Source organism: Staurois parvus, unplaced genomic scaffold, assembly GCF_062004578.1.
Source record: "Staurois parvus isolate SC_StPar_1 unplaced genomic scaffold, SC_StPar_1.0 ptg000283l, whole genome shotgun sequence".
Classification (NCBI taxonomy): Eukaryota; Metazoa; Chordata; class Amphibia; order Anura; family Ranidae; genus Staurois; species Staurois parvus.
Window position 1 is genome coordinate 8,623,540 of NW_028318079.1, and position 27,168 is coordinate 8,650,707.

At 44.8% G+C, this 27,168-nt stretch overlaps 1 protein-coding gene across 1 annotated transcript in view; it reads right to left on the reverse strand.

Moving 5' to 3' along the window:
* Positions 1–1,845: 1,845 nt before the first annotated feature.
* LOC149458595 (tubulin tyrosine ligase 3-like) overlaps positions 1,846–27,168 on the reverse strand; it is a 40,924-nt gene continuing 15,601 nt past the window's right edge. The window contains exons 5-12 of the mRNA XM_089682010.1: positions 22,691–22,805; positions 20,208–20,336; positions 14,496–14,682; positions 12,597–12,745; positions 10,456–10,699; positions 7,740–8,175; positions 3,908–4,508; positions 1,846–2,051 (exon numbers count right to left, since the gene is read on the reverse strand). Of these exons, the coding sequence (XP_089538136.1) occupies positions 1,846–2,051; positions 3,908–4,508; positions 7,740–8,175; positions 10,456–10,699; positions 12,597–12,745; positions 14,496–14,682; positions 20,208–20,336; positions 22,691–22,805 (2,067 nt within the window). The remainder of the gene's footprint in view (positions 2,052–3,907; positions 4,509–7,739; positions 8,176–10,455; positions 10,700–12,596; positions 12,746–14,495; positions 14,683–20,207; positions 20,337–22,690; positions 22,806–27,168) is intronic.

Consider the following 27,168-nt stretch of genomic DNA (forward strand, 5'->3'; position numbering starts at 1 on the left):
GCAGGTTCCCTGAGGCTGAGGAAGCGGCCGGCCGCGATGAAAGAACCAGCCTGGAGCACAAATGGCGCTGGAGCGGACGTGACGTCAGACGTCGGTGCGAGATGGCGTGAAACGGGTGGTAACGCGTTTCCAAGCACAGCTTATTCTTCAGGCCTTTAGGAGGTCTGAAGAAGAAGCTACGCTTCGAAACGCATTACCGCCCCCTGTTTCACGCCATCACGCTCTGACATCATGTCTACTCCAGCGCCATCTCCGCTCCAGGCTGGTTCCTTCATCGTGGCCGGATGCTTCCTGTGCCTCAGAGAACCTGCTCTCAACTACCAATGGGACGCCCAGACTCGCTGTGCCGGATTCTCGATCCTTCAGGACCCCGTACGAAGGTGACATGCCTTTTATCAACTTATGTCTAGTGAGTTGCTAATATTTTTAACCTTGCAATAAATGACTTTTAATGCTGCACTTAGATTGGCGCCCCTATTTTCTCTTTCCCTGTTTACAGAGTTCAGCTTTACTCTAAGGGAGCTGCCGCTGATGCTACCATTTATTGCCCACTGCCCCCCTTGAGTAACCACAGCCTGTCCAACAATCCCTCTCCCTTTAATTCCCCTGGCTATAAGTTGGACTTTATTTACGGACTTGTTATTGAACTTTTCACTGGATTTTTATTGGAATTTTAAGTTACTTTGGCTATACCCCTCCAACACCAAAATACCGATATATTTTACTGAAATCCCAGGCAGTGTTGTCAGTCCTGTCTGAGTTCTCTACTTGACTACAGTACACTTTTCCCTTGGGTTATGGAGAGGGGAAGGTGTTCTGTAATCCAGCAGAGAAGAGCTTGGAAGGGCTGACAACACTGTTTGGGAGTTCAGTGCAGCAGAAGCAGCGTTGTCACCTCACTACAGGAAGTTGGGAGCTCATTGGATTTCTGGCAGATTTGATTGGTCTTTTTCTGTACTTGCAGCATTTTTAAAGGGATAAAACAGTAAAATTTGCATTTATGGCAGAAATATGTTGAATATGTTTTTAAAGAGGGAAACTCGGAGAAGGTAGCACCAGTGAAGACTGTGGAATGGCCCACGCACCCAGGGTCCTGGGCTTCTTAGAGGCTGATTGTAAAGACAGCAACAGCAGCAGTTTAAAGTGCTAATTTTTTTTGGTGCAGAGAAGCTACTAGTTCAATACTTTGAGTCACCCCTTGGATCAAGAATGTAGAGAAAGTCACAGAAGAGTCAAATCCTGAGTGCTTTTTCCAGGTCACAAGTTATTGAAGCAAGAAACAGCCAGGCAGCCAACATTTACAGATAGACCCGTCAACAATGGCAGCCTCCATGTTTCTCTAAAACAAACCTGCCACTCCCCCAACTGATATGGCTAAGTTTACCAATGAAGATAAGACAGCACCGGGTTCTGATTGGTTACATGAGTCTTCCACTGCAGGGCCCCCGAGGAGCCTCCACAACTCTGTGGCCTACAATATTCAAACGTTCTGTCTTTGGAGATGTCGAGGCTGAAAATGTTCCCAATCATCCCACAATGCAATGTGTATATAGGGAGGTGCAGGAAGCGATTCCAGCTGCTGACTTTTGAAAAAGTCAGTGTTTGCATATTGCAGGTTTTACAGTATCATGCCGCAGCAACAGATTCTAATGCAAGAGATACCTTTCAATACTGTCTAGTCTGCATTGGTAAGGTCTCTGAGTTGGTGATAGGTTGACTTTAGAGAGACTCTGTCACCTTGAAAAAAATAAAAATATAGGCACTGTATACCTGCAGCGTTCATGTTTTTAAGGTGACAGAGTCTCTTTAAAACCAAAGGTCAATGCATGGACTGACAGATGAGATTCACAGCAGCAAGGATGTGATGATGGCGGTTCCTCGTGCCGAGAGCTGTTGTGCTCCTCCGTGGAACCTGCTGAGATGCGTCCCTTTGGATAGCTGGAAGCGGATTGGTTTAGGGGGGAGTTTGGTGCTTTTACAACAGCTGCATGTGGCTTGCAGAGACGAGATTCCCTTACAGAACAGGCAGGGCATCCGATGGGAGTCAAGTCCTGCATGATAAAGAAGGTTAGTTTAGTAACAAGGTCTATTTTACACATAGGGGATACCAGCATCATTTTCTATATGTTCTATTAGGGACACGTCTCTAAATTCCATGTTATGGCTATACTACCACCTACAGGAGGATCTGGACACTAACATTCAAGATGTCAGTACATTATAGGTAGATCAGGGGTGTCAAACTGGCGGCCCTCCAGCTGTTGCGAAACTACAAGTCCCATCATGCCTCTGCCTTTGGGAGTCATGCTTGTAACTGTCAATCTTGCAATGCCTCATGGGACTTGTAGTTTGGCAACAGCTGGACGGCCACCAGTTTGACACCCGTGAGGTAGATAATCAACCTCACCTAGCATGCTCAGTTTAGTGTAGAGTACTCAGAAGAAAGGAATTTTTTCTTTTATTTTGTTTCATGTTGGATTCATTCATTATATACCGTATTTTTAGCTAAAAAAGAAAAAGGAGGGAAATGTCTGTGCAGAGCCACACTTGAAAGCACCCACACAGCACATAATGTGAAACAACACACAGTTAACCCTTTGATCGCCCCATATATTGACCCCTTCCTGCCCAGTGCCTTTAGTGCAGTATCAGTGCTTTTTTTTTATTAGCACTGACCACTGTATTAGTGTCACTGGGGATATCAGTGGCAGTTAGTCAGTTCACCCCCAGAAAGCTCGCTGCAGTCCCGCTATAAGTCGCTGATCACCACCCAGACATGGAGCAGAATACATTTTGGCTTAAATTTATGACAAAATTTGATTTTTTAAATTTTTTTACTGGACATGTTTAATAGCAAAAAGTCAAAAATATTGTTTTTTTTTCTCAAAATTGTTGGTCTTTTTTTTGTTTATAGCACAAAAAATTAAAACCGCACAGGTGATCAAATACCACTGGAAAAAAGCTCTAATTGTGGGAAAAAAGGACAAAAATTTCATTTGGGTGCAGCGTTGAATGACCGCGCAATTGTCAGTTAAAGTAATGCAGCGCCGTATCGCAAAAAATGGCCTGGTCAGGAAGGGGGGGGGGGGGTAAATCCTCTGGAGGGCAAGTGGTTAAACAAATGAATACGAAAGCATTCGTTGTTTTCATTATAATTCTTTCACATTTGTTGAAATTTGTTATTGTGATTCAGAAATTCTGATACATCCGAATCTCTGAATAACAAATTTTGTCCAAATTTCAATTTGTAATGAAACGATTCATACATGTCTAGTTGGAGATATTGGCTTTACCACAGCCCTTGGGTAGCCCTTATACGTCAAATGGAAAAGCGATCGCCATTAAAAGTGTACTATGCAGTTAAAGCTCACCCTGTCAAAAAATAAAAGTCAGCAGCTACGAAAACTGTACCTCCTGACTTTTAATAAAAAACAGCCACTTACCTGTTCCTCGGTCCCGTGGTGTGTCCCCCGTTTCACCGGCTGTCCTGTATTCCAGGAGGCCGGCATCTTCAGTGTGGGCACCCGGCTGTGACAGCTTGCGGCTTCACAGCCGGGTACCCACTGCGCATGCGCGAGTAGCGCTGTGCTTCCTGAATGGTCCTGTAGTCTTCTGGGACCTGTCACGTGTCCCAAAAGACTACAGGGAGGGAGGGAGGACACCTTCCGTTTCTGATCGCCTAGGCAGTCGGACCGGAAATGGGAGCGGGTACCTGTCAAATTCGGGTACCCGCTCCCCCCCACCCCCCAAAGGTACTAATCCTTAATAGGGAGCGAGGAAGCAGTCCTTAAAGCGGAACTTACCTTTTGGGTGGAGCTCCGCTTTAAAAACTAGAAGCAATCAACCAATTAAACTCCTTCTTGGACAAATTATGAGTGTATGCTTTATAAATGACAGATGTCTTTACCTGCCCTCGTCACCCTCTTAAGAAGCTGCATTTCTCCTGAGTCAAGGCTTGTAATCTTCAGATCCAGACGTGATGCATCTTTCTGCCCAATCAGGTGTTTTGTTAAAGAAGGCTTTTCCGAAAGACACAGCTTAGGAGTGGCAAGCAAACGTTGGTGAAGCTGTATGACTTTTGCCGTGCTTACTCCATGCATGAGCGATTTTGTGTTCTTATGATCAACACCAAACTTCTCAGAAAGCCTGACCAACTCTACGCTCTCTGATCCGCACCGAACTTCGGACGTTGCTTTGTTTTCTTTATCTAGGACTGTGGTTTTTGCCCTGTTCAAGGTGTGCAGTGTTTTGGTACGATGATTTGCTTTGAATGTTGAATATGGGATGGCAGGTGGGTGTCTGGTGGTATCATGAGGCCCAGCAAAGCTTGTTGCTGTTGACACCTTGGCTTGCACCATGGAGAGAGATCTTTGGTGGTTGATCAGGTGAGTCATGCCTGGGTTGACAAGGTTAGTGGGTTGTCTTGGAAGAGGGACACGTGGCTTTTTCACCATGGCTCCTTCAACCAGCAAATTTATTCCAATGTATTGAGGGATGTCTACTGCAGCCTGTAACACAATCAAGATGTTACCACAGTTCTCCATTGCTGGTCTTTTATAGTGCAAGAAGTGAAAAGTAACTGATGTTATTGACAGCTTTCAGAAGCAGTGGTCCACTTATACACAGTGCCTTGAAAAAGTATTCATACCTCTCGAAATTTTCCACATTTTGTCATGTTCTAACCAAAAATGTAAATGTGTCTTATTGGTATTTTATGTGATAGACCAACACAAAGTGGCACATAATTGTGAAGTGGAAGGAAAATGAGAAATGGTTTTCCAAATTTTTTACAAATAAATATGTGAAAAGTGCAGCATGCATTTGTATTCAGCCCCCCAGAGTCAATACTTTGTAGGACCACCTATCACTGCAATTACAGCTGCAAGTCTTTTTGGGGATGTCTCTACCAGCTTTGCACATTCAGAGAGGAACATTTTTGCCCGTTCTTCTTTGCAAAATAGCTCAAGCTCTGTCAGATTGGATGGAGAGTGTCTGTGAACAGCAATTTTCAAGTCTTGCCACAGATTCTCCATTGAATTTAGGTCTAGACTTTGACTGGGCCATTCTAACACATCTGTTTCCCTCTTGTACAAAATTGTATTGTAACTATAATGTCTACCTTCATTTTGTAAAGCACTGTGCAAACTATTGGCACTATAGAAATCATGTATTATAATAATAATAAATATGCTTTGATCGGAACAATTCCATTGTAGCTCTGGCTGGTTGTTTCGGGTCGTTGTCCTGCTGGAAGGTGAACCTCCGCCCCAGTCACAAGTCTTTTGCAGACTCTAACAGGTTTTCTTCCAAGATTGCTCTGCATTTAGCTTCATCCATCTTCCCATCAACTCTGACCAGCTTCCCTGTCCCTGATGAAGAAAAGCATCCTCACAACAAAAATACATTACCATTTTTGGTTGTAACATGACAAAATGTGGAAAATTTCAAGGGGTATGAATACTTTTTCAAGGCACTGTAGGTGGGAGGTTTCTCTTGGAACTAGATCAGGTAACTACTAGTCAACTCCACTGGGGATGACATCCTGAGGAAGACCAAAAACTCACGTATGTGACTGAATCTCCTAGATGGCCTGAAAACTTTCTGGAATTTAGCAGGGTGGGAGTGGTGCCATCTCATTATGTATATCTAAAATTACACGTCAAGGCCTCATGCACACAGTACGTTTTAAAAAAGCTCCTCCTCTTGGCAGCTGCGTTTTGGCAGAAATAACGCCTGAGTCTTATCAAAGCGTCTAACAGTTTTACAAGCATTTAGGCGCGTTTACAGGTGTCAAGTGCTTTGGCGATAATCCATTTAATTGGCGAGAATAATAAGCGCCTATCATTAATACGCGTTTAGACACATCAAGCATTTTTCTGACAAAACGCTGCTGCTCCTGGATGCACTGGCCATGGGTTTTTTCTTCCTGCTGGTAAACACTACTGCTACTAAAAGCTCCTAATGTTTGTGTGCATGGATACATAGGATAACATGGAGGGCTGAAAACGCCCCTAAAAGTAGCTGCAAAAAGCCCCTGTGTGCATGAGGCCTAATTATATAATAATGGTCTAAAAAAAAAGAGTGACTTTGAGTTGATGGTTTATTGATCTACGAAAGCTTTTTCATATGAATGGGTTATTTTGGATATACACCCCAAGAAAATAAAATTGTTAGGCTATTTTCTGTCTAGTTATCATGATAATGAAAGAGTCTCCATAGTTTCCAAAATTATAATTCAAAAACAATAATGAAGCTCACTTTACCTGAATAAAAATTTCCTTTTTTCAGATGCCTCTGTTATAAACTGGAGGATTTTGGCCTACCCAAATGAACGCTATCCCCACTCCAGTCGATCCTACACTCAGCGGCTAGACTCATCCACCTCACCAACCGCTCCACATCTGGCTCCCCCCTCTGCCAATCCCTTCATTGGCTCCTGGTTGCCCAACGCATCAAATTCAAACTGCTAACCCTGACCTACGAAGCCATTCACAATGCCGCCCCAAACTACATAACTGACCTGATACCCAAATACCTCCCTACCCGTGCCCTCCGCTCCTCACAGGACCTCCTACTCTCTAGCTCCCTGGTCTCCTCCTCCCACGCCCGATTGCAGCACTTCTCCAGGACTTCCCCCATCCTCTGGAACTCCCTACCCCAATCCATCAGACTGTCACCTACCCTCCTCACCTTCAGGCGCACCCTGAAAACCCTCCTCTTCAGGGAAGCCTACCCCAACCTCACCTAACGCCTGACCTCACCTAGCAACTAACCTCCTCCACTCCTCCCACCACTCCATCCCCCACAGCCATCTCCTCCTGTACTACCTTCCCCTCCCTCCTAGATTGTAAGCTCGAAAGAGCAGGGCCCTCGAACCCCTCGTGTATTGTATTGTTACTGTCTCGTCTCATGTTCTGTCCCCCTTGATACCGTACAGCGCTGAGCATACCCTTTGGCGCTACATAAATACTGTATAATAATAATAATAGTTTTGCATAATGCTATGAATACAGATCCCTTCCTTATGTTAGCAACTGATGGATTCTGGCCATTTGGTTTTATTGAGGTAGAGTAACCTTCATTATTTTTAATGCATTATCATTTTGGAAACTATGGAGACTCTTTCACTGCCATTGTCCCTCCTCTGGACCCTGTTCCATGGCTGCTTTTTCTTTCTCTGTCATAGCATGCGGTGGGTTCCTGGCCCTTAGGTCAAGATGGTATTTCATAATTATGACACATATATGTATACTCCTTTTTTCTTCAGATCAATTTTGATACAATACTAGACTGACGGCTCCTGAAGAAGTAGAGTATTCCATGAAACGTGTCGGCCCACATAAGCCCAGCATATCTGTATACCAATTTTATAAAATGTTTTGGTGAAACCGATGAATAAGATTGTATTATGGATTGATTTTACAAAACATTGTATATTATATTAGCAGGTTTTATATTTAATTGAATAAATAAAGTATATTTTTTAATAGTTCTGCCTAAAAAATCCCATGTTTCACAATACGCTGCTAGAAATTTGCAAAATGACGTCTTGTTGCTATTTTCAAAGGCTTGACTACAGCAATAGAGACAGCTTTCTGAAGCAAGTGGCCTTCCTGTATACGTCACCAAGCTAGAACATTTCCAGGAAACTGTAATCTTTTATATTGCTTTGGCCCCCTGAACAGTGGAATCTCAACATTTAGTTTTAAGGGTTTCTCGTGTTCATGGATTATCTGTACCTGTTTATAGATGAGTTCAAAACTGCCAACATCACAGTTGCGATCGTGCTTCCTATCTATGATGATGCGTATGGTGTCCTCCTGAACGCTGGCACACATTCTGGTGGTCACTGCCGTTGAAGGGGCCATGGTTGGACTGGCATTGATCTCAATCAGCCAGGGTTTGAAGTCCTCTCCGAACATGAAGTCGGCCCCATATAATTCAAAGCTGCTTTTTCTGAACTCCACAACATCCTGAGCACTCTGCATGGCATGTATGATGGCAGCTTTCATCCCTGGGACAATGATGTCAGTCCAGGCATGTCTTTCTCCTAGCCTCTGAAGATGGGCCTGGAACTGGTCACTGGACCACATATTGTCCAATGGCACCTGAGGGTGGCGATGGCGGGAGTTCTCAAAATTCTTCTGGATGGAGTTGTTGCATAAATGAATAGAGCTAAGGGAATAAAGTTTGACTGTGTTATGTTATGTTCTTAATACAATTCAAACAGAACTTCCTTTTTCTGAGATTCCCAGGCAAGGTCATCAAAACAAATACTGTACAGGAATGTCAGAAAGTCTTAAATCATTAAATGTAGTCTTGTTTTGCAGACTTCCTACTTGCATTTTGTTCGGTACTGCAGTATCTGTCACATGATTCTGCTTATCATCCACATTATTATCCAGTGTACATTAAAACCTACACTGGGGAGGGGGAGGGAAGTACTGGAAACATGGAACACATTGACCAGGCCCAGACTTACAATTATTCCTAAGATGAACTAACAGGAATACATATTTAGCAAGGGGAAAGTCAACTACACAAGATAAATATCAGAACCATTGAGCTGCTAAGTCGAGTTGGTTGGAAAGAAAAATCTCTATGTTTTACTGGAGACTTGGCTTGTGGGTAAACGTAGCTTGTTTTCTCCATTTGTTGTTATAGTTGGGATTACACAGCTGGCTACGGCTCTTTTCTGCCTGGCAGGCCCTCTCCTAATGCCACCTGGGGGAGGGTTTTTTCCAGATGGGCCTGGAATTGGTCACTGGACCACATATTTTCCAATGGCACCTGAGGGTGGCGATGGCGGGAGATCTCAAAATTCTTCTGGATGGAGTTGTGGCATAAATGGATAGAGCTAAGGGAATACAATTCGACTGAGTTCTGTTCTGTTCTGTACAGTATTACACCTTAATACTATTCAAACAGCACTTCCTTTTTCTGAAATTCCCAATGATCAGGCAAGGTCATCAAAACAAATACTACAGGAATGTCAGAAAGTCTTAAATCATCAAATGTAGTCTGGTTTTGCAGACTTCTTACTTGCGTTTTGTTAGGTACTGCAGTATCTGTCACATGATTCTGCTCATCCTCCACCTTATTATCCAGTGTATGTTAAAAGCTACATTGGGGAGGGAAGTACTGGAAACATGGAACACTTTGACCAGCCCCAGACTTACAATTATTCTTAAGCGGAACCAACAGGAATAAGTATTTAGCAAGGGGAAAGTCAACTACACAAGATAAATATCAGAACGATTGAGCTGCTAAGTCGTGTTCTCTGAGTTGGTTGGAAAGAAAAATCTCCCATGTTTCACTGGAGCCTTGGCTTGTGGGTATACATAGTTTGTTTTCTCCATTTTTTTTTTTGTAATAGTTGGGATTACACAGCTGGCTACGGCTCTATTCTGCCTCCCCTTTATCTATCCCAGTGTCCTGCAGGCACTCCCCTATTGCCACCTGGGGTAGGATTTCTTAAACCACGTATATATAGCACCCTCTCAGAATTAGCGGCAGTTAGGTTATTAACTGACGCTGTGGAAAGCTGTAAATAAAATTTTTGTTGATATATGAAATGTTGTTAATGGAAATGTTATTGGTACTATGAAATAATGCTTTAAATCTTTAAATAGTCCCATGATGTCCTTGATGAAGTAGCTGTAAACTGAGAAATGTGTTGGCATAAAACGGGACACAATACCAGCCATGACTTTGTATGGTTTATGAAGGTTGATGTGTATATAAAATGTATGAATTTTACATGGTGGTTATGTAATATTCCACTATTTTTATATTTATGTTAATTAATAAATATATATTTTAACCAAATTATGCTATGCATTAGTATGGTGCCTTTATTGTCCCCTTCATTCTGAGAGAATCTCCCTCTTCTTCTCTTTTTGGTCTCAACATTTTGGATGTGGCACCATACACCCATTCCCTGTGATGTGGTAATTTTGATTGTTATGCTGAACCAACAGGAATACATATTTAGCAAGGGGAAAGTCAACTACACAAGATAAATATCAGGACCATTGAGCTGCAAAGTTGTGTGCTATTGGTTGGTTAAAAAGAAAAATCTCCATGTTTCACTGGAGTCTATCTATCGACGTATACCTGTAAAATATATTGGGTAAAGTTTGGGTCAACTGTACAATGTGAGTGCAGAACTGTGGCTGCATATATAGGGTGGGCCCAAAGTAGGTATGTTACCTCTACATTATACATTGATGTACAATATACATGATAATGCGGCCCCTCATCATTTTGCTTTGTCAGTATGGAGTTATCTTGACAACACTTTCCACAGCGGGTGACATGGCAGCACGTATATGGTCCTAGCCGGTTGGTATCTGTGAAACTGTGCAAACCAAACCTTGTAGCCTAGCCTGCATGTTTAACATATAAAAGTGTTTTTTAAACAGCTAGTTTCTGTACAGTCCCAACCTAACCTACGTGTCTAGATTTTCCAGGGAGAACGGCTGGGTTGAAAAGCGGACGTAACATTCTCGGTAAAACCAAATCGTCAGCGGATTCCAGTCCGTAACAAGGAACCACTGGCGGACATCAAACTTTGTGCCATGGATGAGCAGTGGTCTCTCAATGTATTTCTGCACCACCCATTTGCCATCCTTAACGATCATGGGATCGCAATCCACCAACTTCAGAATTTCCTCCAAACGATCCATACAGATTATTCCTGGAAAAAAGGAATTTCAACCATGTTAGAGATTCCGCCAACCACATCCATCTGCCTGTAACTTGGATGATCTCAACACATATGGAACAACTAGAACTATTTTGTTGTACAGTATTGCAATGCTGGGGTCTTGGGTGCAGTTCTTATCAGGTCCCAATCATCTGCATGGAGTCTGTATCTGCTCTCTTTGTTTGCACAGTTTTCTTCCATGTGCTCCTGTGTCCTTTATACACTCACCAGCCTCTTTATTAGGAACACCCGTTCAATTGTGTGGTAACACAAACTACTATTCAGCCAATCACATGGCAGTAACTCAATGCATTTAGGCATCTAGATGTGGTGAAGACGATTTGCTGAAGTTCAAACCGAGCATCAGAATAGGGAAGAAAGGGGATTTAAGTGACTCTGGATGTGGCCTGGTTGTTGGTGTCAGACAAGCTGGTCTGAGAATTTCATAACTGCTGATCTACTGGGATTATCACGCACAACCATCTCTAGGGTTTACAGAGAATGGTCCGAAAAAGAGAAAATATCCAGTGAGCAGATGTGTGGACGAAAATGCCTTGTTGATGTTAGAGGTCTGAGGAGAATGGGTAGACTGGGGTTTGAGATCATAGAAAGGCAACAGTAACTAAGATAACCACTCGTTACAACCAAAGTATGCAGAAGACCATCTCTGAATGCACAATACGTTGAACCTTAAAACGGATGCGCTACAGCAGCAGGCGACCACACCGGGTGCCACTCCTGTCAACTAAGAACAGGAAACGGAGGTTACAATTCGCACAGGCTCACCAAAATTGGACAAACGAAGATTGGAAAAATGTTGTCTGTTCTGATGAGTCTTGATTTCAGTTGCGACATTCAGATGGTAGGGTCAGAATTTGGTGTACATAACATGAAAGTATGGATCCATCCTGCCTTGTATCAACAGTTCAGGCTGTTGGTGGTGGTGTAATGGTGTGAGGGATATATTCTTTGCACACTTTGGGCCCCTTAGTACCAACTGTGCATCGTTTAAAAGCCGTGGCCTACCCGAGTATTGCTGCTGACCATGTCCACCCTTTATGACTACAGTGTCCCCATCTTCTGATGGCTATCTCTAGCAGGACAATGCACCGTGTCACAAAGCTCAATTCATCTCAAACTGGTTTCTTGAACATGAAAATGAGTTCACTGTACTCCAATGGCCTCCACAATCACCAGATCTCAATCCAATAGAGCACCTTTGGGGATGTGGTGGACCGGGAGATTCGCATCATGGAAGGGCAGCCGCCAAATCTGCAGCAACTGCGTAATGCTATCATGTCAATATGGGCCAAAATCTCTGAGGAATGTTTCCAACATCTTGTTGAATCTATGCCACAAAGAATGGAGGTAGTTCTGAAGGCAAAAGGGAGTCCAACCTGGTTCTAGCAAGGTGTACGTAATAAAGTAGCTGGTGAGTGTATCTCCAAAGTAGATTCATAGGCGTTTGACACATGGGGGTTTATTTACTAAAGCTGGAGAGTCCAAAATCAGACTCACTTCTGCATAGAAACCAATCAGCTTCAAGGTTTCATTGCCAAAGCTTCATTGAACAAGCTGAGGTTAGAAGCTGATTGGTTTCTATGCAGAAGGGAGTCTGATTTTGCACTCTCCAGCTTTAGTAAATAAACCCCATGTTGACTACTAGCTCTTCAGGGTCTGTGAGGTGCTAGATAATAATTGGCTGCATATAATACTCCAACATCAACCACTCTCCATTCCTAACCGATAAATTAGTCTTAGGTGGGCTGACTCTTTTGATGTAATGAATTATGGCAGAGAAAACAAAACTTCCAGACAAAATGGATTGGGTACGCCAGTATGGCAAGGTATGGTAGGACATAAGGCCATGTGATTCTTGTTCTCTCACCTCTACCTCTGGATTTGGCACCCGGTTTAACAATCCAGATGTTTCTGTCACCTTCAATGTCCAGCTGTGGGTTCACGTCTGCCAATTGTCTTAAAACATGATCACACTGGTCCACATAGGAGGACGATTGGTCTATCACAGCTCCATCACTAAAATAAGATAGGAAGTGATTATTTAACAGCCAGAACATACTGTACTATTATAATGTTACGGTAGGTATTTCTGGTTCCATGAGTCTATTCACCCATCCCCCCAAGCTACACATTCCAGTCATGACCCAACATTGGGGCTTGTTACCTCGTTCTGCTAGCATATTCTACGAGGCAAGACAACATACTGCAAACCTTCATCTCCTAAACAACTTTATTTAGTCAAGAAACACTTTAACCTGCTCTTCCCCTCTGATGCATTTTTATTATCTGTCTGTCCAGTCCAAAGATTGACACAGCCCCATCATACATCACACCCAAGTGAATATGCCACTTACAGTTCAGAAATACAGTGATGTCCTCTTTCTACTCCTATCCCACTGATTGGATAAAGATAGCAGCAGACTGTTGAGATCATCCTTCTGCTCGCTCTTCCTCTCATCTTGTTCCCTTTTAGTATATTTACATGCAGCACACCTGAAGTGTTCCTACGGCTACTCCTACCTCTAGGTTTGAACAAGGACCGCAAGACGCCGCTACCAATTCATATTCAGGTTGTTACACTAGTTGCATTTTAAAAAATGTATTAAATTATTAATGAATACCTCCCAGAATTAAACAATGTTTTTTTTATAAAAATCAAGTGATATGTTTTTTTTGGTGAAGTTACTCAGCTCCATTTCAGTACTACAGAAGTCATGCTATGGTGGCACCTTACACTTAGCTCCAGTGATCAGAATATTCTGGAGGGGATATAGAGACAAATAGAGCCCTGGAGGTGCGAGTGAGGAATCCTTCCATATCCATCTTATTAAGCAGCATTGTGGAGAGACACCAGGTGGATCATTAGCATACAACAACGTGCAACCAGCTGAGGTGTCCGTTTATGAACCAGCGGTAATAGATCGCTGTTCAGTTCTCCGGCATTCTCGGAGAACACAGTTCTCCTGTGAATGCAGTTTATGAAGCAGTTCTCCGAACGAAGGGAGAACGGTCTCCAAACGCTGGAAAACGGCTCATTTTACTATAATCTCGCGAGATTACAGTAAAAGATCAGTTTACTAAACAGAGGTAAATTATCTCTGCTTAGTTTTCGGTCCCTCTGATTCTCCAGCTCTGGGCTGGAGAATCTGGAGGGAGAACACAGATCTCCAGTGAAGGGCTGACATGATCTCCTGAGTGTCATAAACTGTGAATGACCAGAGAATAGCTGAGATCTGTTGAATCGCAGCTATTCTCTGTGTCATAAACGGACACCTATGTGAGAGATCTGGAGCAGGAGTAGTTTTCATCTGTCCTGTCAGGACAAAAAGTGTTTTTTTGCCTATTTATATATTAGGCAAAAATTGGAGGTGAGCGCAATATATATTAATATTCATCTGTGTTTTTCCCCATTTGGTGACACGAGTTTTTGGATTTATCAAGAGGACTGTTCATTTAACACACAAATTGTTTGCATCAAGGCTATTATATTATATTGTTTTTGTTATTTTAATATGTTTTTGAGTATATAATTTGATTATGAACTGATAATCACTGTTGAAAGTTTTTTTATATAATTAATTTAGCACGGGAGCGCAGCACTAAATATTATTATTCATTAATAATATAATTTTTATTTTGAATGTTTTTTTTATATCTGCCTGGAATTTTGAGTTCACGGCAGATGTCCGATAATATAAAAATGACATCATGTTTGGATGTAAAAAAAAAAATTACATCATAAATGATTCCTTGGGTGTTCACTTACTGGATGACCTGATAATAATGACGCAGAAATTCTTCCCACGCTGCATCTGTCATGATGGAAGCTGAGCATGTTTCCATATCAATGTCATCGTGTTCCAGGCTATTCAGGTAGGCCTCACAGGCCTGGATGGCGGTACTGATCACCTGAGCTGACACACGTCCTCCATGTTTATTTGTTCTTTTGGCATCTGCAGACAAAAAGAAAACAAGAAAAATACAAGTAGAGCTTGGCCAGTGGTGTGAATGATAATAACCAATCAAGTTCCTTCTTTCATTTTCTAGAGGGTATCTTTCAGCAATCTCCCTAATAGCATGAATCTCAATGGACCTAGCTTACCTAAAGCACGTCAATGGGGTCCACAGAAACTGCAGAAAGATACTGCGGAGTTACATAGGTTCCTTATAGTGGGCCCAGTGGCCTAATAGAGCCTCCAGAGCTCATGCTTTCTCCATTAGAGAAAAATACAAGTAGAGCTTGGGCAGTGGTGTGAACGATAATAACCAATCAAGTTCCCCTTTTCATTTTCTTATCTACGATAAAAGACATGAAACCTCTCTGGCTGCTATGGGCGAAAGAACATTTTTTTTCCATTTGATCCAATTTTTTTAGAGGGTATCTTTCAGCAATCTCCCTAATAGTAAGAATCTCAATGGACCTAGCTTACCTATAGCACGTCAAGGGGTCCACAGAAACTGCAGAAAGATACTGCGGAGTTACATAGGTTCCTTATAGTGGGCCCAGTGGCCTAATGGAGAAGGCAGTGGTGTATGTAGGTTTTGTACTGCCCTAGGCAACACAAAAATCGCCCCCCCCCCCCCGTATAGAGAGCCTGACACCAACCAACCTGCCCCCCCCCCACCTGAAAGAGCCTTCTACTACCATTGCCCCCCATACACCGCCTTCCCCACCCGGCAAGAGAGAGAAAGACGCTCGCCTTCACAGCTCTGGACATCCTTGAGAATGAGAGTTGGGCTTTGCATATACTGTCAACCAGCCCGCAGCCTCTCTCAGATCCCACCTGATCCCCATGCCGCATGTGTCCCTTCCTCAGTCCCTTCTTCCAGGGGACAGTGCTGCCCCCCTGAAAAATGCTGCCCCAGGCAAATGCCTTGTTTGCCTTGTGGTATATACGCCCCTGGGAGAAGGCATCAGCCTCCAGAGCTGGAGATTGTGGGTTCAAGTCCCACTTGGGTCATCACATGGTTTATAGTACAATTCAATTACCTTATTCAGAATGGCAACATAATAGAAATATGCAGTGTTTAGGTCAATTGTGAGTTTGAACTGCAAGTGAATCTAAAGTGACCTTGTTAGGAGAAAAGTATGGGGGCTCCCTTTGTTGACTATCTCCTTGAGAATAGTTGTTTTGTTGATACTTTATCTTTAAAGTGGTTGTAAACCAGTGGTTCTCAACCTTTCTAATGCCGCGACCCCTTAATACAGTTCCTCATGTTGTGGTGACCCCCAACCATAAAATTATTTTCGTTGCTACTTCATAACTGTAATTTTGCAGTGGGAGGACTAGCGCCCCATCACTGATGTCAGTCGGATGAATAGTGTCCCATCAATGGTATCAGTGGGATGAATAGTGCCCCATCGTTGGTGTCAGTGGGAGGAATAGTGTCCCATCGTTGGTATAAGTGGGTGGAATAGTGCCCCATCATTGGTATCAGTGGGTGGAATAGTGCCCCATCATTGGTATCAGTGGGAGGAATAGTGCCCCATCATTGGTATCAGTGGGAGGAATAGTGCCCCATCATTGGTGTCAGTGGAAGGAATAGTGCCCCATCATTGGTGTCAGTGGGAGGAATAGTGCCCCATCATTGGTGTCAGTGGGAGGAATAGTGCTCCATCATTGGTGTCAGTGGGGGGAATAGTGCCCCATCATTGGTGTCAGTGGGGGGAATAGTGCCCCATCATTGGTGTCAGTGGGAGGAATAGTGCCCCACCATTGGTGTCAGTGGGAGGAATAGTGCCCCATCATTGATGTCAGTGGAAGGAATAGTGCCCCATCATCGGTATCAGTGGAAGGAATAGTGCCCCATCATCGGTGTCAGTGGGAGGAATAGTGCCCTATCATTGGTGTCAGTGGGAGGAATAGTGCTCCATCATTGGTGTCAGTGGGAGGAATAGTGCCCCATCATTGGTGTCAGTGGGGGGAATAGTGCCCCATCATTGGTGTCAGTGGGAGGAATAGTGCCCCATCATTGGTGTCAGTGGGAGGAATAGTGCCCCATCATTGGTGTCAGTGGGAGGAATAGTGCCCCAACATTGGTGTCAGTGGGAGGAATAGTGCCCCATCATTGGTGTCAGTGGGGGGAATAGTGCCCCATCATTGGTGTCAGTGGGAGGAATAGTGCCCCACCATTGGTGTCAGTGGGAGGAATAGTGCCCCATCATTGATGTCAGTGGAAGGAATAGTGCCCCATCATCGGTATCAGTGGAAGGAATAGTGCCCCATCATCGGTGTCAGTGGGAGGAATAGTGCCCTATCATTGGTGTCAGTGGGAGGAATAGTGCTCCATCATTGGTGTCAGTGGGAGGAATAGTGCCCCATCATTGGTGTCAGTGGGGGGAATAGTGCCCCATCATTGGTGTCAGTGGGAGGAATAGTGCCCCATCATTGGTGTCAGTGGGAGGAATAGTGCCCCATCATTGGTGTCAGTGGGAGGAATAGTGCCCCAACATTGGTGTCAGTGGGAGGAATAGTGCCCCATCATTGGTGTCAGTGGGAGGAATAGTGCCCCATCATTGGTGTCAGTGGGAGGAATAGTGCCCCATCATTGGCATCAGTGGGAGGAATAGTGCACAATCATTGGCGTCAGTGGGAGGAATAGTGCCCAATCATTGGCGTCAGTGGGAGGAATAGTGCCCCATCATTGGCGTCAGTGGGAGGAATAGTGCCCCATCATTGGCGTCAGTGGGAGGAATAGTGTACAATCATTGGCATCAGTGGGAGGAATAGTGTACAATCATTGGCATCAGTGGGAGGAATAGTGCCCAATCATTGGCGTCAGTGGGAGGAATAGTGCCCAATCATTGGTGTCAGTGGGAGGAATAGTGCCCCATCGTGGGTGTCAGTGGGAGGAATAGTGCCCCATTGTGGGTGTCAGTGGGAGAAATAGTGCCCCATTGTGGGTGTCAGTGGGAGGAATAGTGCCCCATTGTGGGTGTCATTGGGAGGAATAGTGCCTCATCATTGGTTTCAGTGGGAGGAATAGTGCCCCATCATTGGTGTCAGTGGGAGGAATAGTGCCCCATCATTGGTATCAGTGGGAGGAATAGTGCCCCATCATTGGTGTCAGTGGGAGGAATAGTGCCCCATCATTGGTGTCAGTGGGAGGAATAGTGCCCATTCATTGGTGTCAGTGGGAGGAATAGTGCCCCATTGTGGGTGTCAGTGGCAGGAATAGTGCCCCATTGTGGGTGTCAATGGGAGGAATAGTGCCCCATTGTGGGTGTCATTGGGAGGAATAGTGCCTCATCATTGGTGTCAGTGGGAGGAATAGTGCCCCATCATTGGTGTCAGTGGGAGGAATAGTGCCCCATCATTGGTATCAGTGGGAGGAATTGTGCCCCATCGTTGGTGTCAGTGGGAGGAATAGTGCCCCATCGTTGGTGTCAGTGGGAGGAATAGTGCCCCATCGTTGGTGTCAGTGGGGGAGGAATAGTGCCCCATCGTTGGTGTCAGTGGGGGGAGGAATAGTGCCCCATCGTTGGTATTAGTGACACAAATGATGGGGCACTATCCCTCCCACTGACACCAATGATACTTACCTTGCTGACTCCTGCTCCAGCCTGGGCTCGCTCTCTCCCTCTCCCATCTACAGCCTGCATACCTGGCTGCAGCAGCAAAATTTGCACTTACCTGTCAGCTGTCTTCCTTCTCTGGCCTCTCTCTTCACTCGCTCCTGCAGCTCCCTTGATCTTCTTCGATCTCCGCGCGCTGCCGCTCGGCTCCTCCTCTCCAAGCTCCACCTCCTCGCCGGCGATTGGCCGCCTGTGTGCCTCTCCTGAGCTACAGTTCCGGTGGCCAATCAGCGGCGAGGAGGCGGAGCTGTTGAGTGATCCCGGAGGTGTGGCCAGGTTACAGGGGCAGCATATCATCCCGCCCACAGATCGCCTGAGACAGGAGCGGTGTCTAGGTTCCTAAGACCATCGGAAATATGTGTTTTCCGATGGTCTTAGGCAACCCCTGTGAAATGGTCGCTCGACCCCCAAAGGGGTCGCGACCCCCCGGTTGAGAACCGCTGTTGTAAACCCTTCCATGTACCCAATGAAGTGACTGGCCTCAGGTGATACACAGAGATGAAACAAATCCTACTACATACGTTGTATCTGGTTATCTGCAGTCTTCTCTTCTCTGTTTCAGTTCAAAGTCCAGTTTTTTTTAAAGCCTGAGTAAAAAAAAATAAAAAAGGGGGTGGAGAGCTGAAGTTACACTCTGCAGAGCTCAGTGAGGAGAGCTCTGAGAGCTGATTGGTACGGAAAAGTCACAACCCTCCAGACAACTCAAAGGAACAGAGCTGAGGCTGTCAACTGAAGGTCCCTCCCCTGTCACCATTTTTCTCTTGGTGTCAGGAAAACTTGTCAGAAGTGATTCAGGCTAATAGCAGAAAAACAAAGCAGCAGACAGAAATGACACTTAGTGCTCTGGCTTGAGACAAGTACACACTATAGAGGGATATGCTTTGTTCATAGTTCATGTCTGAGGTTTACAACCATTTTAATACTTTCTGAATCACTGATCTGTAACAAGTGTAGAGATAAGGAATTCCAACATTATACAGCAGGTCAGTGACTCAACGGTATTAGAGCCAGGTACAGCCAGGGAACTACAACTAGTAGCAGTAAGTCATATTCAGCTGAACTTCAATGTTCAAGACATTTCGTAGCGTCTACAAGCCACTTCTTCAGCTCCAATGGTTATCAGGAAGATACCCCAACATTTAAACCTACATCAGTAGCACAGACACCTTAATCCAATTACCAAGAAATGTGTAGATGTTGATTGTCCAAGAACTGGATCGGAGATGGGAAAGTGGTACCACCAAGTTCTAGTTAAGTATCACATCTTTTCTCACCTCCCATCCTGTTCTTGGACAATCAACATCTACACATTTCATGGTAACTGGCTCTGATGAGGGGAGTTCATCTCCTGAAATGCGTTAGCTTACCTCACTAAGGATCTATCGTCACTTTGGACTGTTATTATGGACACTTCTTGTCTGTTTTTATCCCCCATTGGTTTGTGAGTATGCATTTTTATGCTTTATATTAAATTCGTGGTCTACTACGTCAATGGATGAAGAGAGTGCGTCCTGTTTTGATTTTGTTAAGTGGATTAATATGTCTGGGCATATGGATGCTGGGTTATCTTCCTAACATCCGGTAGAACTGAAGAAGTGGCTTGTAGAAGCTACAAATGTCTTCAACATTACAGAACAATTCAGGTGCAATGTGACTACTACTAGTTATACCATGGCCTGGATAAATGAGACCCTTCAATGACACCAGGAACCAATATTTTCAAAACAGGCCCAGCAGTTCCCATACTCGAGATAAACACGTCTATTCTCAGGCAATGTACGGAAAAACACTTGTTTTTGGCCACCATCCTCTTTATTTTTATATGTTCTTCTGTTTTTATTTATCTGGTGACAGGTACGTTTTACATCAGTCAAATGCCAACATGTCGGGATCTGTTTTTACCTTGTTCATTCTTTGGATTAGTTGCATTCTCCGGGGTCAATGCGATGAACTCTGTATCTGTAGCCGAAATGCTTCTTCTTCCCGACACTCTCTTGAGAATACTCCGAGCAGCCGTCAGCCAGAAATCTTCTAAAGGTTAAAATTCCCACGGAAATGGATATATTTATTGTGCAAAGTGAAATTTTATAAAGAATGTGTTGTGATTTTATAATCATTTTATTTGTAATTTGGTAGTTATAAAATCTTACACATAAATATTTCCCATATACTGTAGTATTGTGCTGTAGAACAGACCATTACGTCTACAGATCCTGACTTTGGACCAAACAGAGTGACAGCTGAAGAAGAAAGAAGGACTATACATAAGGGGCCTTGATGGTCACCCATTTAGGGTTTGTCTCAGAGTTTACTGACTGATGGTGTCCATCCCAGAGGACAATGGATATCACAGCAGCTAGACCTTATGCTGGACTCAAGAACCCCTCAACACTTGTGTGGCTTGAGGAAATATTCCACCTGGCTTTCTATCACTCTCTTAAAGTGTTACTAAACCCAGGACCTGCATTCACTTTATCTGGTCTCCCCGGACCCTGCATTCACTATATCTGGTCTCCCTGGAACCTGCATTCACTATATCTGGTCTCCCCGGACCCTGCATTCACTATATCTGGTCTCCCAGGACCCTGCATTCACTATATCCGGTCTCCCCAGACCCTGCATTCACTATATCTGATCTCCCCGGACCCTGCATTCACTATATCTGGTCTCCCCGGACCCCGCATTCACTAGATCCGCTCTCCCCGGACCCTGCATTTACTAGATCCGCTCCCCGGACCCTGCATTTACTATATCTGGTCTCCCCGGACCCTGCATTCACTATATCTGGTCTCCCAGGACCCTACATTCACTATATCTGGTCTCCCCGGAACCTGCATTCACTATATCTGGTTTCCCCAGACCCTGCATTCACTATATCTGTTGTCCCCGGACCCTGCATTCACTATATCTGGTCTCCCAGGACCCTACATTCACTATATCTGGTCTCCCCGGACCCTGCATTCACTATATCTGGTCTCCCCAGTGCCTGCATTCACTATATCTGGTCTCCCTGGACCCTGTATTCACTATATCTGGTCTCCCAGGACCCTACATTCACTATATCTGGTCTCCCCGGACCCTGCATTCACTATATCTGGTCTCCCACAGTACACACAACATAGAAATGCAATTATTTTAATAAATATAAACTGCTAAATACCTTTTCTCATCAGTAGTTAGAGCAGTCTTGTGACTTCTATCAGTGTCCTGCTGAGCACTGGTTAAAGCTTGTAGGAAGAGTTTTAATTCTCCCCTGATTGTCCTATGAGGCTGCCTGACCCCTATCCCTCTGTCTGGACAGTGCTGACTGGCCCTGTGCTAATCACATGCACTCTCCCAGAGAAAATAAAACTCACCAAACTGAGCATGTGCAGCTTGCCCCCAAGGCTCTGTACTATCAGCAGATGGATTGGGGACAGTAGAAGAAGGGGAGGATCAGAGAACACAGGAGCAAACATCCTTTGTAATCATTGCGGAGGATTAACCCCTTAGGCTCCACAGTGAGTATAACAATCATGCTTTACTGCATATACAGACTGATTTTACTGTTGTGGGTTTAGTAACACTTTAATAGGGTAGACATGATATTTAAGGGACTTCTCTCTCTGTCCACATATTACAGGTAACATTGAAGACAGCAAAATGTAACACTCTACTAAGAATTGCTGAGATCCATCCTTTCGACATGGAGAAGTGGAAGGGGCGCTCAAAGGGCATAGAGAATGGAATTTGGGCACCCCTTTTATTGATAAATAGCAATAGGTCCAGCGCTATGGTGTACAAACTCCTAACATGTGGCTGCCAGCACCTCAATCATATCCAAAAAGAGATACAACCAATCAAAGTTATGTACACATGGATGTGCTACAAAACACCTCCCCCATATGTGATATATGATGGGTATGCAAAAATTCTAAGCTATAAAATAAGCCCCCAAAAACAGATCAACATAACAAACGTGTCACTAGCAAGCACTTTATTGGACTTTTAATTAAAACCATATAAGACTTTTATAATGTCATATATTGTAATGGGGGAGGTGTGTCGTAGTACCACACAAAATTGTGTTTATTAACTGTTTGTTGTCGCATGACTAATGATATTTGGTTGGATTTACACTGAATAGATATGTTCTGAGGATGGTGAAACATTGGTAGCAGGAGGGAGGATTTAATAGTACATATATTTTGGTAATTTTAACACCATGTGGATTTTTATCTTTATTTGTTTTGTTTTTGTGGGTTAATTTTAAAGTTTATAATTGTTTTGCATACCCATCACATATCACATATGGGAGAGGTGTTTTGTAGCACTGCATCCACATGTATATAACCTCCTTGTTTTTCCCGTGTAAACAAAGTCTTACAGGTGATAAAAGGCCTTACCAATGAAAGTCCTCTTCTCATCTTCAGCCCCCAGTCTGTAGCAACGAGGAAAAAAGGAATCAGGGTCGGCTTCATCAAACCAGTGCAAGTTTCTAAGATTGACACACAGCCCCACCTGCGAATAAAACATTTGATCTTAGTTAAAGTGTTACTAAACCCCGGACCCTGCATTCACTATATCTGGCCTCCCCGGACCCTGCATTCACTATATCCAGTCTCCCCGGACCCTGCATTCACTATATCCGGTCTCCCCAGACCCTGCATTCACTATATCTGGTCTCCCCGGACCCCGCATTTACTATATCCGATCTCCACGGACCCCGCATTCACTATGTCCGGTCTCCCTGGACCCTGCATTCACTATATCTGGTCTCCCTGGACCCTGCATTCACTATATCCGGTCTCCCAGGACCCTGCATTCACTATATCCGGTCTCCCAGGACCCTGCATTTACTATATCCGATCTCCACGGACCCTGCATTTACTATGTCCGGTCTCCCTGGACCCTGCATTCACTATATCTGGTCTCCCCGGACCCTGCATTCACTATATCTGGTCTCCCCAGACCCTGCATTCACTATATCCGGTCTCCCCGGACCCTGCATTCACTATATCCGGTGTCCCCGGACCCTGCATTCACTATCTGATCTCCCTGGACCCTGCATTCACTATATCCGGTCTCCCCGGACCCTGCATTCACTATCTGATCTCCCTGGACCCTGCATTCACTATATCCGGTCTCCCAGGACCCTGCATTCACTATCTGATCTCCCTGGACCCTGCATTCACTATATCCGGTCTCCCGGACCCTGCATTCACTATCTGATTTCCCTGGACCCTGCATTCACTATATCCGGTCTCCCAGGACCCTGCATTCACTATCTGATCTCCCTGGACCCTGCATTCACTATATCCGGTCTCCCAGGACCCTGCATTTACTATATCCGATCTCCACGGACCCTGCATTCACTATGTCCGGTCTCCCTGGACCCTGCATTCACTATATCTGGTCTCCCCGGACCCTGCATTCACTATATCTGGTCTCCCCAGACCCTGCATTCACTATATCCGGTCTCCCCGGACCCTGCATTCACTATCTGATCTCCCTGGACCCTGCATTCACTATATCCGGTCTCCCCGGACCCTGCATTCACTATCTGATCTCCCTGGACCCTGCATTCACTATGTCCGGTCTCCCTGGACCCTGCATTCACTATATCTGGTCTCCCCGGACCCTGCATTCACTATATCTGGTCTCCCCAGACCCTGCATTCACTATATCCGGTCTCCCCGGACCCTGCATTCACTATCTGATCTCCCTGGACCCTGCATTCACTATATCCGGTCTCCCCGGACCCTGCATTCACTATCTGATCTCCCTGGACCCTGCATTCACTATATCCGGTCTCCCAGGACCCTGCATTCACTATCTGATCTCCCTGGACCCCGCATTCACTATATCTGATCTCCCCGGACCCCGCATTCCCTATATCCGGTCTCCCCGGACCCCGCATTCACTATATCTGGTCTCCCCGGACCCTGAATTCACTATATCTGGTCTCCCCAGATCCCGCATTCACTATATCTGTTCTCCCCGGACCCTGCATTCACTATATCTGGTCTCCCCGGACCCGGTATTCACTATATCTGGTCTCCCCGGACCCGGCATTCACTATATCTGGTCTCCCCGGACCTTGCATTCACTATATCTGGTCTGCCCGGACCCTGCATTCACTATATCTGGTCTCCCAGGACCCTGCATTCACTATATCCGCTCTCCCCGAACCCTGTATTCACTATATCTGGTCTCCCCGGACCCTGCAGTCACTATATCTGGTCCCCCGGACCCTGCATTCACTATATCTGGTCTCCCACAGTACACACAACATGGAAATGCAATTATGTTAGGAAATATAAACTGCTAAATCCCTTTTCTCATCAGCAGTTAGAGCAGTCTTATGACTTCTATCAGTGTCCAGCAGAGCACTTGTTAAAGCTTGTAGGAGGAGTTTATTTCTGCTCTAGGAGGATGCAGGACCCCTGACCTCTGTCTGGACAGTGCTGATTGGCTCTGTGCTGATCACATGCACTCTCCCAAACTGAGCATGTGCAGAGTGTCTCCGTATGTCTTATCAGGAGATAAGATGGGGGCACTGGAAGAAGGCGGCACAGTGGCTAAGTGGTTAGCACGTCTGCCTGGCAGTACTAGGGTCGCCGTTTCAAATCCCAACCATGGCACTATCTGCCTGGAGTTTGCATGTTCTCCCTGTGCCTGCGTGGGTTTCCTCTGGGTACTCCGGTTTCCTCCCACACTCCAAAGACATGCTTGTAGGTTAATTAGATCCTGTTAAATTGTCCCTAGTATGTGTATGTATGAATGTGAGTTAGGGACTTTAGATTGTACCCCCCTTGAGGGTTAGGGACTGATGTGAATGTACAATATATATGTAAAAGCGCTGCGTAAATTGACAGCGATATACAAGTACCTGAAATAAATAAATAAGAAGGGGAGGATCAGATAAGTCAGGATCAAACAGCATTTTTACACATGATTAACCCCTTAGGTTCCACAGTGAGTATAACAAGCATGCTTCGCTGCATATACAGACTGATTGTACTGTTGTGGGTTTAGTAACACCTTAATAAGTGAATGCAGTGTGCAATGATGGTGCCACCCTTGGAGGTACATCCTCTGTTTTGGAACCAAATTAATCTGTCTTTCATTCTCTTTGTAGTCTGATATACAGACCTCTATCATTTAAAATACATTTAAGTGTAAATCAAATCACCGAGCTTTTAACATGTTAAAGAGACCCTGTCATCAGACCTCGCTTTTTGTGTGTACCCCAGCTTTTGCACCTAGTTCACATCCACTTTATCTAACAAAAAGGTCACACTATACGAAACTTTTTGCCTGCTGAAGCGAAGGAAAGTAGTTGTTAAAAAGGTAGCATTGCGCTTAAAGGATAAGTTCACCTTTGGGAACATATTACTTGTTACATGTTCCACCTGTTTTTAGGGTGAAACATGTAACATGTTCCTATGGCTGTAGCTGCGCCCGCTGCCCCTCCATCTCTCTGACAGATAATATGGGGAGAAGTCCCCCCTGTACTATCTGTCAGATTTTAAAACCTCTGCACACTGTATTACTTCCTATTGACCTCTGCACACTGCATTACTTCCTATTGACCTCTGCACACTGCATTACTTCCTATTGACCGCTGCACTTTGTATTACTTCCTACTGAGCTCTGCACACTGCATTACTTCCTACTGACCTCTGCACTTTGTATTACTTCCTACTGACCTCTGCACACTGCATTACTTCCTACTGACCTCTGCACTTTGTATTACTTCCTACTGACCTATGCACACTGCATTACTTCCTACTGACCTCTGCACTTTGTATTACTTCCTACTGACCTCTGCACTTTGTATTACTTCCTACTGACCTCTGCGCACTGCATTATTTCCTACTGACCTCTGCACTTTGTATTACTTCCTACTGACCTCTGCACTTTGTATTACTTCCTACTGACCTCTGCGCACTGCATTATTTCCTACTGACCTCTGCACTTTGTATTATATCCTACTGACCTCTGCACACTGCATTGCTTCCTATTGACCCCTGCACACTGCATTACTTCCTACTGACCTCTGCACACTGCATTACTTCCTATTGACCTCTGCACACTGCATTACTTCCTACTGACCTCTGCACACTGCATTACTTCCTATTGACCTCTGCACACTGCATTACTTCCTATTGACCGCTGCACTTTGTATTACTTCCTACTGAGCTCTGCACACTGCATTACTTCCTACTGACCTCTGCACTTTGTATTACTTCCTACTGACCTCTGCACACTGCATTACTTCCTACTGACCTCTGCACTTTGTATTACTTCCTACTGACCTCTGCACACTGCATTACTTCCTACTGACCTCTGCACTTTGTATTACTTCCTACAGACCTCTGCACACTGCATTACTTCCTACTGACCTCTGCACTTTGTATTACTTCCTACTGACCTCTTCACACTGCATTACTTCCTACTGACCTCTGCACTCTGCATTACGTGTTACATAACTCTGCACCAGGGGCGGACTGACCATTCAAGCACTTGGGCACTGCCCAAGAAATTCCCCTGGTACCTTTTATAGGCTTTTTTTGAGTGTGGGCAAGGACACAGGGGCCCCATGATCCCCTATTGCCCGGGGGCCCCGTGAGTTGTCAGTCCGCCCCTGCTCTGCACTCTGCATTACTTACTCCTGACCGCTGTGCTATCCTAACTAAATTACATATTGCTCTGATGGGCCGATCCTAGCCAACCAGAGCAAATCTCAGCCCAACCAGTCAGGCCAGAACTCAAGGCAGCCAGGACAGAGCCAAATGTACCTAGCTTATAAGCAAGGACCGGATTCGCCACCAGCAACAATCATGTTGGCTCAGGGCACCTCTCATCATACTCCTGCAAC